Here is a 14,384-nt window from a genome sequence, read left to right as displayed (position 1 = left end):
ACAGCATATGTTGGTACAACTGTGGAAATGAAAGCCCACACAGTCTTCATCTTGCTACAGCTAAATTTAGAAGTTCACAAGCAATTAAGCAGTGTACAGCCTACATGACCTAAGCCCAAAAGTATGTTTATATAAAACATGTGTATTGCAGAAAAGGCATGCTATAATGATAATCGTGGACAGTGCTATCAGATGGCAGTAGAGTGCTAACTACTTTTGTTAAAATTTGTATTTTGCAATGTTATTGTTGCAACACAACCTGTGAAAGAAGGGGCAGAGCCATATGAGCTTAAGAAGCTTAAAAGGAGGTGTGTAATGAACAGCAAAGCAGGTTGGATGGTCCGACTTGGACTTACAAAGGAAAGAATGCGTATGGTACAGTGCAAAGCCCAGTGGGGACAGTGAACCCCTTTGAAGTGAGAAAGCAGCATCTTCTGAGCCTAATTGTGTAAATGATCAGGGTCCTTTCAAGGACTATTAAACATCTAATTGAATCTTGGTGTCTTCCTCTGCTGTACCTTGGGTTATTACATTATATACCGTATGCTGTATGATATGATGAAACAACATAACTTTTTTTCTCATCAAAACTTTAAACTATAAACTTTTCAACTGGCAGGTTCAAACATGCAATTATAGCATAATCAATGCGTCTTTCTGGAGAATACTAACTATGCATTTTACAGACACTAAACAACTGAACAGCTAAAAATAATGTAGAGATGCGAAATATTAGAAAATAAAGTACTACAAAACCACTAACATGAATTCTGTGCTGCCAATAGAAAATAAATTTGTGATGTGATTTAATGCTTGCCGGAAGATATAGTCGATGATAAAAATAATAAAATAGCCTTGGATTAACCATAATAAACATGCTTAAGAAAGAAAGGGAAATGTGAAAGTACAGAGCCCCTGCAAAAGTATGAACACTTTTAAGTATAAATAGTTATAACTAGGCAACAACATTCATTAATTTTTTTTTTAATCCAAGTATGTTGAAATGCTATATCACAACAACATTAGAAAGCAATGGAATTGAAGATGTTTTGTTTGGAACAAATAGGGATTTTTTAAATTAGAATATCTTTTAAAAATATTTCTACCAACATTAATTTCAGCAGAAAGAGGATTTTGAAATTTTTTGGAAAGTATGCTCTCAAGATCACTTAATATCAGTAGTGTTACAGGTTTGAAAACTTTCTTTAGTAGCTTGTATTGTAGAGCTTCTTCTGATAGCCTATGCTAAGGCAGTTTTCAATCAATGTAAAGGTACAGTTTCTTCGTCTTTATATAATTCTTCATGTTCACAAAAATGTTTTTGAAGACAACATTAAAGTCTACTTGGGCTTGCTTGTTTTTGTTCAATGGAAAACCAGAGAAATTGGGAACAGATTTTTAAATGCTTTTTCATTGTTATTCTTGTTCAATTTTTCACTGTATAGTCTATATGGTACACATTTTCCAAGATTCTGTGTCTTTAATAGCATGTGCAATATATGTTTGTTTCTTGCCGAGTTCATACTTTAATAATTTGCACATTACAAATATTTTGGAAATTACTAGAGTTGATAAAAAATGGTCCTTATGAAAAGAAACACTACAGTTGAACTATCCACTGTTAACCTATGAAATCTGGCCAACAGAATCACCTAAATTGGATTCAATCTGAAAAGTAAATGCACATAAGATTATACCGTGTTATATAACATAACAATTTTTAATTACATTGTGATATACATTTTTGGCCATAAACCCAAACACCTAGCCTGGTGTAAACACAGCAGTTATAGATACACCACTACCAGGAAGACAACAATAACATAAATGAAAACTTACAGCCATTGCTTCCGTTTTAACATCATCATTGCTGTCAGGGGCAGTAAGGTCCACAAGGACTGGACACACTTTGGTTTCCACATCACACCTTTCAATAAGGTCCTGTTCCAGTAGTACCAGCAATGCTGCTTGACTTGTTTTACGGACCTATAAACCAAAAGGAAGGACAACGTGATTTTAGTCCCCTTAGAAGCAGTCTTGAGAAATATGTTTGTAACTAAAAAGTTAGAGAAGCACAAAACTGGACTATTAGTAAAATAGTTACCAATACAATTACACTAGTACTGTATAAGTGAAATTGAAAAATTATTGACAATGCCAAGGAGAAAAGCAAGACTCAACTTACTGTGACACAATGGGATTAACTGTGTTACGGGTGATTGCCAAACATACCAAAAATTATGGATGACATATGCAATAAGACTCAGGGTAAAAATGAGTATCTACAGACAACAGGCTTGCATATTTTAATCACTCATTATTATTGCTGATTTAATTTCTTGACAAAGTTGTAAACTGCTGTGCTTCAGACATTTGACTGCATAGCAATTTTACTTCATCTACACCACTCATTTTTACAAAAATAGGGCTAGAGGTAAGAACAAAACACTCAAAGAAAACCAACATACAACAAATTGTTACATAAATCAATTATCAATTAAATAATCTAATTTGTCTTTTGTTAAATGTTGTTGACCATATTCTGATATATATTAATGTAAAAATCAGTATATTAAAAAAATAAGTACATAAAGGTTGGAGATAATTAGTACTTATTTACATTGAAAATTGGGGGGGTAGAGAATTATGGAAAGGTGTTTAAAAATAAAATGCTAATTCTCCTTAGTAAACATTACACTGTGACCTGTCACAATTCAGATTCAGAGATGAACAACTCCACTGTGACAAGTGAAGAAGATGGACTATTCCGTTTCACTACTATGCAGCTTTTACTTTGACACATGTAAATCTATAATTTACTATGTGTGCAAGTATATTTTAAGTAGTCTATATTAGTATAAGAGCCAATCTTAGAAAGTTAACGTTTGATGTTAAATTCATATGTTTGCTTAACTTCTATGGAACATCAGCTTCTTACAGCTACCTAGAATATAGTATAGCCTTTTATTCCTATAAGTTAACATGAGATAGAACATGCTTAGTTATATCTGTAGACTAGTTAGGAAATAGTCTTACTGCTAGTATTAACTAACAGATATTTTTACTAATAGAAGATGACATACAGTTTTCTGACCATTTTGAACGTGTCTTTAACATGTTTAACTTGCTTAACATGCCTCAAGTACAACTGTATGACCAAACTTAAAGAAATTAAACAAGATATACAAGTCTTACAAACAGAAATTTTCTTTATCATCAATTATTTTTTCTATTTTTGTGTGAATTGCTTTGAAATTTTACTAAAACTTTTAAAATGAAGATATCCGGTCTGTGGAATTATTTGAACACGTGTCACACTGTTGCCTGAATCATCATATGAAGCAAACTAACAGCTGCATAACTTTTGGTAATTTTGGATAAACGCAGAATTAGAATTACAGGTAATTGCAGAAATATTTTAATTCTGACTAGTTAAAATGTAGTTCAGATATTTCTAAATAAAAAGGGAAAAGTCAAAATGAACCTAGAGACTATCAAATTGGGTGGCACGGTGGCGCAGTGGGTAGCGCTGCTGCCTCGCAGTTGGGAGATCTGGGGACCCGGGTTCACTTCCCGGGTCCTCCCTGCGTGGAGTTTGCATGTTCTCCCCGTGTCTGCGTGGGTTTCCTCCGGGCGCTCCGGTTTCCTCCCACAGTCCAAAGACATGCAGGTTAGGTGGATTGGCGATTCTCAATTGGCCCTAGTGTGTGCTTGGTGTGTGGGTGTGTTTGTGTGTGTCCTGCGGTGGGTTGGCACCCTGCCCGGGATTGGTTCCCTGCCTTGTGCCCTGTGTTGGCTGGGATTGGCTCCAGAAGACCCCCGTGACCCTGTGTTCGGATTCAGCGGGTTGGAAAATGGATGGATGGATGGACTATCAAATTTGAAATTTGAGTAGTCAAAAATTATCGAAAGTATGTTGAATCTGAATCCTGATTAAGGAAAAGTCAAAATGAACCTAGAGACTATCAAATTTGAAATTTGAGTAGTCAAAAATTATCGAAAGTATGTTGAATCTGAATCCTGATTAAATCAAGATTTTTATTACATACATTTAATATACTGGTTAAAATAAATTATTAAATGTTAACTTGGCTTGCTAACTGCAAGTGACAAGAAAATTACACAAATAGAAAAAATCCTGAAGTTACTGGAATTAAAATAAACTTTTCAGCCATCTCCTTCAACTAAAATGAAGCAAATATTCTGCTAAAATATAAAAACAAAATTCAGACCAGTTTCTAAACTTGATATTTATAGTCATTTGTTCTTCAGCACAACAACCCGGACATCTTCAACTCCACGTTGTGCAACTGAATTTCTTTCAGAGCCTAGCCTCTGAATATTTTAATGGTGCCAAATATAGGGCAGCTGAAAATAATCAAGAAAACTATAAATCAACAGGTATTGTAATAGCTTCAAAAGCTGTAATATTTTAACAGTTACAGAAAACACTCAGATAATTTCTGCATTTAAAAACAGTAATTGTTCATAAATTTCTTTTAAAAGAAATTTTACATTCCTTAATCTCGAGAGTTCTTAGTCTTCTTTTACATTACTTTCTTCTCTGTTGGTCCCAAATTTTTGAAATATATCTAAAGTTTAATTGGGTACATTTTTATTCTGCTTCATTGGAATAACTAAATTCAACCTAGTAAGCATATTCATAGCATTACAGACCTCCCCTCATCGCTTCAGTGGACCAGGTTCTATAATATAAATTTTCAGCCTTTACTCGCTGCTGCCAGATTTGAAAGGTATTAAAAATATACACTGGGTGCTATCAACTTGAAGATGATAAGATTAGGCTCTGCAATTAAACCTGACACATTTCATGATAAAAGGCAGCACATAGTACCGAGATTTAATAAACATGGCTTCATCTGATACTATAGCTTCACTTTAGAGTAAGGGGAAAAGTACTGTTATTACCATATGCAGATTCTACTCGGCAATTTCTATATCACTATTCATCCTAAATATTCTGGAGTCTAGAGGCACCTTCCCACCACAGGAACTTTTCTTAGAAACCAGAGACTAGCATTCCCACTACAGGAACTTGTGGCATTTGTAGTTCCTGGTACTTTTTTTTAGCTCCTACTCCATGACATGTATTTTTAATTCAACCAGGAACTATAGTAGCCTGGGTTCAGGCGATGAGTTGTGCCGACTGGTTGACCACAAGCACAGGCAACATCTGGGAGTACACCAAACACTGCTATTAATGGATTAGGAGTTATTGACACACCAAGGCTGTCTGTTAGGCATTTAAAAATTATTGTCCAGAATGATGTTAAATACACACCCAATATATGTGGCCTAGTTAAGTTGGAGCTCGATTACAACGTTCACAGGTTGGATCTTGCCCTGGAAATATTTTGAATGAAGGTGACAGACCCTTTGGTGTGATGGAATTGCACAACAAACTACTGTGGCCTAGGACCACAAGTGACCCAGTGTCTACATTGTACAGGAACTCATTGGTTCTTGAAAACAAAGATCGTTTATAGGAAAATGCCTATTTATTTAATATTTTTATCTTCGACACTAAACAGCCCAACAACAGGTCGCTATTCTGCAACTATTTACTCCTCACAAAAACAGCTATACCTGTAACACCCTCAATACTCCAACAAAAACAGTAAAACAGAAATTAAATTTGAATTTGTTAACATTAATATGTGCTAAAGAAAAACAAATGCAATGCAACGAGGAGAAAAAAAAAATTACTGCAAAAATCTTAAACTATTTTAATGATAATTCAATAAAATTACATCAATGTGTTAAAAAGAGTAAAGCCCTTAACAAGCTTTCAGGGATTCTTTACGTTTGTTATAAAAGTAATAATTTTAATCTTAATTTAAAACTTTTAAACTTCTGAAAGAATATATACTATACAGAAGCTTTATGCACAAAATTTAAAATGTTAAACTTTTTTTCCTAAAAATTATTAATACTGTATATAAACTTTTAGACCTACCTGGTTATTTTGATCTGCGAGGTACCTAACCACAATTGGTAACAAATATTTGGAGAAAGCATATGGAATGGAAGGCCTGTTTTCTTGACAGAAAATCGCTATCTGAGGAACCTGCTCCATTAGTTCTGTCCGCACTGTAGGCTCTAGAAAACAAACATTACTTTAATGCTAACATCAAATTCATCCTAATTACTTCAAAATTAAGGAAATGCAATTTCAGATTTACAGTGGATTCAGAAAATATACAGACCCCTCCACCTTCTGCACACTTTAATATGTTAGATTTAATTTTAAATGGATACATTTACCATTTTTCAATCCACACTCAATAACCCATAATGACAAAGTGAAAGAATGTTTTCTGAAAGGTTTGCAAATTTACAAAAAACATCAAAAACTAAGTATTCAGACCCTTTTCTACATTACTTCAAATTATGGTCAGGTGAATCCTGTAATTATCCTTCAGATGTGTTTAAAAATTGATCAGAGTCAATCTGAAGCAAATTAAACTAGTTGACCAGAGTTTAAGTACATACCTGTGTATATGTTTCCACAACTTAGACTGCATGCCAGGACAAAAACCCAGCCATTAAGTCCAAAGAACTCACTATAGATCTTTTATAGTCAAAATATTGGTAAGGCAAAGGTATAAAATAATTTCTGAAGCTTTGAGTGTTCCGAGGAGAATTGTGAAATGGAAGTCTGGAAACACCAAAGCACTACTTAGAGTTAGCTATTCATCCAAACTGAGCAACTGGGCAAGAAGGGCCCCAAACCAAATAATCATTTTAACAAGCTTCAGAAGTCCTCTGCTGATATGGGACAACCTGTTGGATGGACAACCATCTCAGCAGCACTCCTCCAATGAGGCTTTTATGGTAGAATGGCTAGACAGAAGCAGCTCAAGTAGAATATATTTGCTTCTCAGGGATAGTAAGACTGGTCAGAATTGAGGATAGGATGAAGAGACACAAATAAAGAGAGGCGAATGAAGAAAACCTCCTCCAGAGTCCTTGCAACCTGAGACCAGGGCAACAGTTCACCTTTCAGCATGACAATGACCTGAGTCATTCAGCCCAGAAAACACTAGGCAGCTTTGGAACAAGTCTCTGGCTGCCCTTGAGTAATCCAGCCAAAGCACTCTACATGTGTGGACAGACCAGAAGATGGCAAGTTACAGATGCTCCTCTTTCAGCCTAAAGGAGCTTGAGAGGATCTGCCAGAAAGAATGGGATAAACCTTTGACTATGCAAGTAATCTAACCTATATCCTGTTTGGCAAACCTGAAAACTATACAAACATGACATCCCATTTAACACATTTCTTAGATAAACCTAGGAAAAAATTAATACATGTTCTTTAAATATCAAAATATGTGGTAGCAATACAAGAAATATGTGGGAATACTCCTTATGAGCACATAAATAGTTAACATTTTAAGGGGAACTAATTTATAGCAAATGACCCCAAATTTCCAAGATCAATTCAATCTCTGTTTAAGGTGCAAAATTTGATTAAACATTTCTGGATGAAAGCAACCAAGAGGTTGCCTTTTAACTGCTTTACAAATTATCAATGAAATTAGTTTTTTTTCTGTTGTTTACAACTATAGAAAGTAGTTTGGGATTATAGTATGGCAACAACCTCACACAACAGTTGCTTGAACCTATTCTCTCACTTTAATAAATGCTTAATTCATAGAACTTAAATTAGTCCTCATCTGTTAACAGCCGTATCACAAAGTGACACATACCTGAATCTTCAGCAAGTCTGCTAATTCTCTCCAGCACAGCAATGCAGTCCCTTTCATCTTCACTTACTGCTTTTAAGGTGTCCAACAAACTTCGTGCTACCATTTGTCTGTTTTACAAAAAGAATTAATGCTATTTAGCAATGCTTATACTATAAAGTCCTCAGTAATATGTATTCAGCCACAGCATAAAACAAATTATAGAATTTTATAATATGTTAAAAAGGATAATAAAACTGCCTTGAGCGTAAAAACACAAACTATGCACAGCAGAATAATATTTCCACAATAAAAGTTCCAAACATTCAGTTTTCAAATCATCTTACAAGAATGTTAACGAAATAAGTACATAGCCATAGCACGCACTTACTTTACCAAAAGACATACGGTCTTTAACATTAGATTTCCTGCTTTTAGCCGTAGAATTGTGTTCCACAAAAAAGTGTTTGATGCTGTCATACTTGCTGTCACTAACACCACATGAGAATGATAGTGTTTTCACAGCCTTTGAATTCTAAAACGGTGTCCTTTTTTTGTATATATGCAAAGCAGAATTTTGCTCTGCAGGATGAACCTATGATTATTTTTTTACATTTTTAAGAAAGATTTTCACTTGGTTGACAAAGCATTACCCCTCTTTCTAGTTTCAATCTGACCGTACAAGTTTAATTTAGTAGAATGCTGGGGTAAGCACTGAATTTGAGAGAGGAGACAGAAGTTACTTTAGCTTGTATTGTCAAAGTTCATATTTCATGTGCATACATGTATAAAACGTGCCATTAGTTACTTCAGCATGAGCAGTGGAGTTCTGGTACTTTTCACTTAAAGCAATTGTTTCACCTGAAATGCAAATTTATACGACCCATGTTTTGCCTGCTACATAACTCCATTAAATAAAAACTCCATTGTTCAGCTTGAAGGCAGAAGGACAACCTTATGTGTGCGACACCAGAAATTAAAGTACTTAAAAGTCCTCCAAATGTATTTGCTATGACTTATGAAAACTAAGAGGTTGCAGGAAAATTAAGAGGGGCTTTTATACTGGGTTGGTTTAACAATGTATCAGAACGAATAAACACAAAACAAACAAAAGGATTAAATCATTATGAACAGTACCGTCAAATACTCAGCATTCTGAAATACCATGGTATCAGAAACATAGTAGGTGGTTTAAAAGAGTGCTCTCCACTTGTGCTTTTACAGTTAATCTAGCCTTTGAGCCTGTCAAGCACTTTGAGAATTTATCCTTCAAAAGACAAAAGGAAATGGGATTTATAAATAATGACATACTTCCACAAATTTCATCTACCATAACCAACCTAAAGAACAACTAAAAATTTTTTCTTTAACAATATCAAATAATGAATATCATTAATTATATATTTCAGCATAACTGTTTCAGAAATTACAGGTATATTACCAGTCATCTGATAACTGGCAAATATAGTAATTAGTCCAATTAAAAAAAGCAGTATGTCAAGGGCAGTTATCATGCCCCATTCATTAAGTTAGGCTGGAATGCACCAGTTTTTTGGCCACATAAAATATTTGGGCAAAAAACTAAACACATTCAAGGTTCAGCTGGAGATAAAGAAAAAAAAACAAAAAACAAAAATAACAGTTAAATATGTTGTATTGGGAGTGAGAAATACGTCACCCCAGATTGTATTATGGAGTATAGATATTGTTTTTACAGGATTGCCCCGTTTTTTTTTTTGTTTTGTTTTGTTTTACAGTGAGGAATGCTGGTAGTAGTGATGTAACTGCGAGAAACCACAATGCTTTTTACAAAAGTAAAAACGTATGGACAAAGAGTGAAAGACAAAGAATCATGCCAGGGCAAACTGAATAAGGAAGCAAAAACACATTTAATTCAAGTTGAGATTATTAAACGAAGTGGATCCATAGAACTTGCCAGCCAAGAAATGGATAAAGAATCCCAACAAGCTAACTCTGGTCTCATTTAGATTTAGTGCATAGATTACAAAATACTGGAGGCACATAACCAATGTATTAATGGCTAGGTATTCAAATTTACAAGATAGCAAACTGCAAAAACACAGCCATTACAGCCAAGGTAGCTTGGTTAAGCTGTTGGTACCTCTACCTTCTTACAACCGTTTAAGCTCTTTTCTTTTTCCTTTTGTCAGCATATATGGACATACTGATATACAGTACTTGACAGTCTGAAAAAGCCATTAATTTACAAAACTATTTTGTTATTGCTCTGTATCCATTTTCATGTATGTTTTTATGCCTTCCCATTATAAACTTAAGTTTTATAAATTCCAAGAATATACATCTTAATTTCTATTTTATTTAAATTAACTGGGTTGAAAAGACAGAACTGTGCTCGTTCACCAGCTGTGTGGAGATTACATACTCGCCCTATTCTCATACAAGTCTTTCCAAGGTATTCTGCAAGTTGAGCTATAAGGCAGCAAGCTCTAAATTAGCCCAGTATCATTAAAGCAGAGTCGTATGCATGACGAATTGAATTATGGAATGGCATGATAGGTTTAGATCCTGCCAGTACAGGTACTAGCATTTCATTGGCAACTTAATGAACAAAATGCTTTTGTGGACTTACTGTTAGAGCCACATTATAATAAAACACTCAAAAGTACAAAGTGATTATTCAAGTGCTTGGCATCCTTGTTATTTCCACCTCTTGTTTTCTGGTTAAGAAAAAAATTAAAAACACAATTCTACAATTTTAATTAATGACTGAATCCAAAGTGAAACACCAAGAAAAAATGTAAAGTACTGAATGTACTCCTCATTAAACACCACAGACACGATATTCACCCTTTTAATATTATTAACTTTTGAGACTAAAAATCAAAAAGTTCAATTTAAATTATAAACCAACATCAAATTTGAAAACTGGGCAGAAACAATCTGTATTATGCAATGTTATATGGCTACATTACCCAAAGAACTTAAATGTACATGAGCAACCTTTTTCCTTCACTCTACCTCATTAATACATGTATTAATGACCATGTATCTGCAGCAGCCAGGTGTTAAGTGGGTGTCCCCTAAACCTGTCCCAGCTGCTCGGGTCCTCAACAATGAGGATCCCGCGAGCAAGATCAACCTTGGGGAATCGTGTCACATGGCCATAGTGCCATAACTGACTCTTACTCACAATGCAGGTAATGTGCCTCATTCAGGACTCCTTTAGCAACCGCTCGTTTGACAGAAAGTCGAACCAGCGTTACCCAAGGACTGTCCAAAGCGACACAGTACCTAAGGAGTCCAGTCTTCGTCTCAGGTCACTGGACAGAGTTCATGTCTCGCAACCATACAGCAATACAGGAAGCACCTGGACTCTAAAGACTTGGATTTTCATTCTTTTGTAAAGATATCGGGAGTGCCACACGCCCCTTTCCAGTGGCCTCATGAACCCACCCCCCCAATTGCTCTCCCAATGTACGTAAACCTCTCAACTTTTCAGTTTTTATGGAAATGCATGCAGTTTGTAATCAATGTTTCATGAAATCAAGGCATAGAACAAATAAACAATGGCAAATAAAAAAAGTCAAGGAATCATAAAATGTACAAAATACAGTATTATTCAAATTTTTGATTCATGAAAGTATCCACCTCTTGCTGATATAACAGGAAAATCATAGTAACCCTTTTGATTCAGAATGCCAGTCACTCTAAAATTCACTAACTCTGCTCCTACCAAAAAAACTCCAGACTATCACACGTCTTCCTCCAGGTTTGACAATTGGTGTCACACACTAAGGAACCATCCTTTCACCAACTTGAAGGCATACCCTGAGTGATTTAAAATTTTGATTCATCGGTCCACAACACTTTCTTCCAGTCTGCAGTAATACACAGATGGTATTTCAAGATCCTATTTTGTCCTTTAAGGAATGGCTTTCTTACTGCCACTCACCCTGTCAAACCTGCAGCACAAAGTCTCCTCTTTACAGTTAAAACTGAGACTTGATTTTTTCTGAATATCGTTAAGCTTGTTGTGCTGTGAGGCACCTATCACACAAGCTGGTGACCCTCAGAAACTTGCCTTTTGATTGGGTTGTAACTTTGGGTGTGCCAGATGTCTTCCTATTAGAGTTTCTTCCAGTTTCCTTTGGATTATGTAGAACACCATACTCACTGGCACTTAGTTTTTTTGTTTTTTTTTTGCAATTTCTCTAAATGAAAAGGCCTACACTTATAACTGACATAATGCTCAGTCCCATTTCATTTGTTAATTGCCGTTTTCTTTCCATTATCAGTAGTGTCCAAGCAGTCCTTCAGAGGGTGCAGTAACACAGTCTCTTCCAATTCTGCTTTAAGACAGACAGAGGGTTTTTAATCAACAGGACACTTGTGCAAATTGTTTGCTTCAACTTGCAAGGCTTAAATTTACTTTGATGGCTGGAGAACATCTATAGGGTCTAACTTATTAGTTGTTCCCTGAAGAAGGCCTATTTGTAATATTCTGAAATTTCCTTCTTTTTCAGTTTTTGCTAACCTAAACTTTCAAATTAAACCTATGACAGTTTATTAGTTACCATTTTAGGTCGTTCATTGTATTATTACATTGTACCTTATTAAATTTGAAAGAAAAACTGAGGTGTTCTAAAACTATTCACCGGTAATGTATATCAGACAGAAAAATAACAGTATAACAAGCCAACAAGTCATACTTGCAGAAAACATGATAAATCAGCAATAAAAGAAATGTTTTCTAAGAATTCCTTTGCTTAGAGGAAACAATTATTTGATTTTTATTATTCAAAAAACTGTTCGATTAAGGCAATATCCACACTACCACTTTTTCATTTAAAAAGTTTTTAAACAGAAATGCAACTGACGGTGACCTTTGCCTACACTGGGTACGTGTGCATTGGTAGCAAACTCCTTGAAAGGACTGTAGTGAAAAATGTAGTGCCCTGTGAATATCAAATTACCGTGTGCTTTAAAAACTATCATCGCATGTTCACAAAATAGAAAAAAATTCTTTAGAGAGTCAGAGCTAATTGCCCCCATGTCACTTTAATGCACAAATTACAGCTGAAAGTAAGTGTCTTCAGAACTTTCGACGGTCACCTTGTCATTAAATAAAAACAAAAAAAAATGTTAAAGCTACAATTAAGGGGGAAAAAAGGTTTAGCTCTATGCTCATTCATGAGAAATCAGACCACATCATGCACCAAAGGAAAATTTTAAAACTAACTCAAGAAATAAAGCGTGTGCATCCATACTGCTGCTTTACTGCATTGTGCTTTCGTGTCTCTTTTCTTTAATATTGTGAGCTCGGCTGCATTCTATACCCATCCAATGTGTCAAGCACATTTTTATTAATTCTGCTGTGGAATGCGCTCCTCCTTACTGAGCAAATTAAGTTTAATAAACACTGATAAGAGGCTGTCAACTTAGTTATTTAGAATTTGATTTTCACAGGGCTCTGAATTTTTCACTACAATGGTGATGTCACTGGCCACAGAATTTATTGCAAAACTGTAGCGACTGGTAAGTAATTTGGTTTTACCACTTGTATACAGCATTTAAACTTTACAAAACGCAATTCAGATACATATAGGTAAGCAGCACAACAACCACCATGGAAAGAAGCTATTTTATGCCCATTATGTTAGTAATGTTTTTTTTTTTTTGTGTAATGAGCTGGATCCAATAAGGGAAGGGCCACAAAATAAGCACAACCCAATCAGAGCACAATTATAGCATCATTTTCAGAAAAGAAAAAAAAAAAAAAAAAAAAAAAAAAAAATCACATTTATTACCATCCACAATGAAATTTTTAACCTCATATTTAAAAGCCTGTATAGCAGCTACTGCTGCCATGCTGCGTGATCTGCATATTGTGCTGCGCGACAATCATTTAAAAGCCAGTACAGCAGCTGTCCTTTTGTCTCACTTCTTTAATGTTAAAGTGTCTCCGAGAAATTGTTTGTCAGTAGGGCATGACATTGCAAGTAGTCTCGCAGGACTTCAAAGTGTCTCCCTGAGATGATCACGTCTCGACTCAAAATTATTTTTATATAATAGATAGATGTATATAAATATATATATATATATATATATATATATTAATATAAATCAACTATGCTCCTTACGAAGGTCACAGCAGCAAAACCTAAAGCTAGATGTACCAGGCCACTCTAACCTCAATAACAGTTTCCTGCTCCTTCTGGTAAAAACCTAGGTACCCCCAGATCAGTGATGCACTGCATATTCCCTTCACTGTGCTCTGGGTCTGCTGCTGGGTTGTGGCTAGAACACTCAAAAAGAGAGGCACACAGACACTCCCAATCAGCAGAAAGCACAGCTCTACTGAAAAATGTTATAACACTGCTTAGCTATTCATCCTAAACCTGAGGCTACATCACACTGAGCTACAAAACTCTTAAGTGTGCACAAGAGATCACAGTCTCATGGGTTCAATAGGAATTCAGCAAGCTTCAGATGTGTCTTTTCAGTCTGTCTATAAAGGAGTAGATAACACTCAAACTTAGAGTCCCACATCTACACTTCCCAGATGGTACTAAATATCAAAGCCCTTGGACCCCACATTCTTTGTAGCACATTGTTTACACTGTGTGGTGTCTTGCTCAAATATAAGGTTTTTCAAAGCAAGTCCTCTGCTGGCTCCCTGTCTCACAAACAGGAAAA

At 35.3% G+C, this 14,384-nt stretch overlaps 1 protein-coding gene across 3 annotated transcripts in view; it reads right to left on the bottom strand.

The window, feature by feature from the left end:
- Positions 1-14,384, bottom strand: part of ppp4r1 (protein phosphatase 4, regulatory subunit 1) — a 96,036-nt gene that overhangs the window by 65,791 nt on the left and 15,861 nt on the right. For all 3 annotated transcript variants that reach the window (XM_051928870.1, XM_051928871.1, XM_051928872.1), the window contains 3 exons: positions 7,731-7,837; positions 5,978-6,120; positions 1,840-1,986 (listed from right to left, as the gene is read on the bottom strand). In XM_051928870.1, coding sequence (XP_051784830.1) covers positions 1,840-1,986; positions 5,978-6,120; positions 7,731-7,837 — 397 coding nt within the window. The remainder of the gene's footprint in view (positions 1-1,839; positions 1,987-5,977; positions 6,121-7,730; positions 7,838-14,384) is intronic.

This window comes from Erpetoichthys calabaricus, chromosome 6 (assembly GCF_900747795.2).
Source record: "Erpetoichthys calabaricus chromosome 6, fErpCal1.3, whole genome shotgun sequence".
Taxonomy (NCBI): domain Eukaryota; kingdom Metazoa; phylum Chordata; class Cladistia; order Polypteriformes; family Polypteridae; genus Erpetoichthys; species Erpetoichthys calabaricus.
The sequence above is the reverse complement of the archived record's forward strand: the minus strand, read 5'-3'. Positions and strand labels throughout refer to the sequence as shown.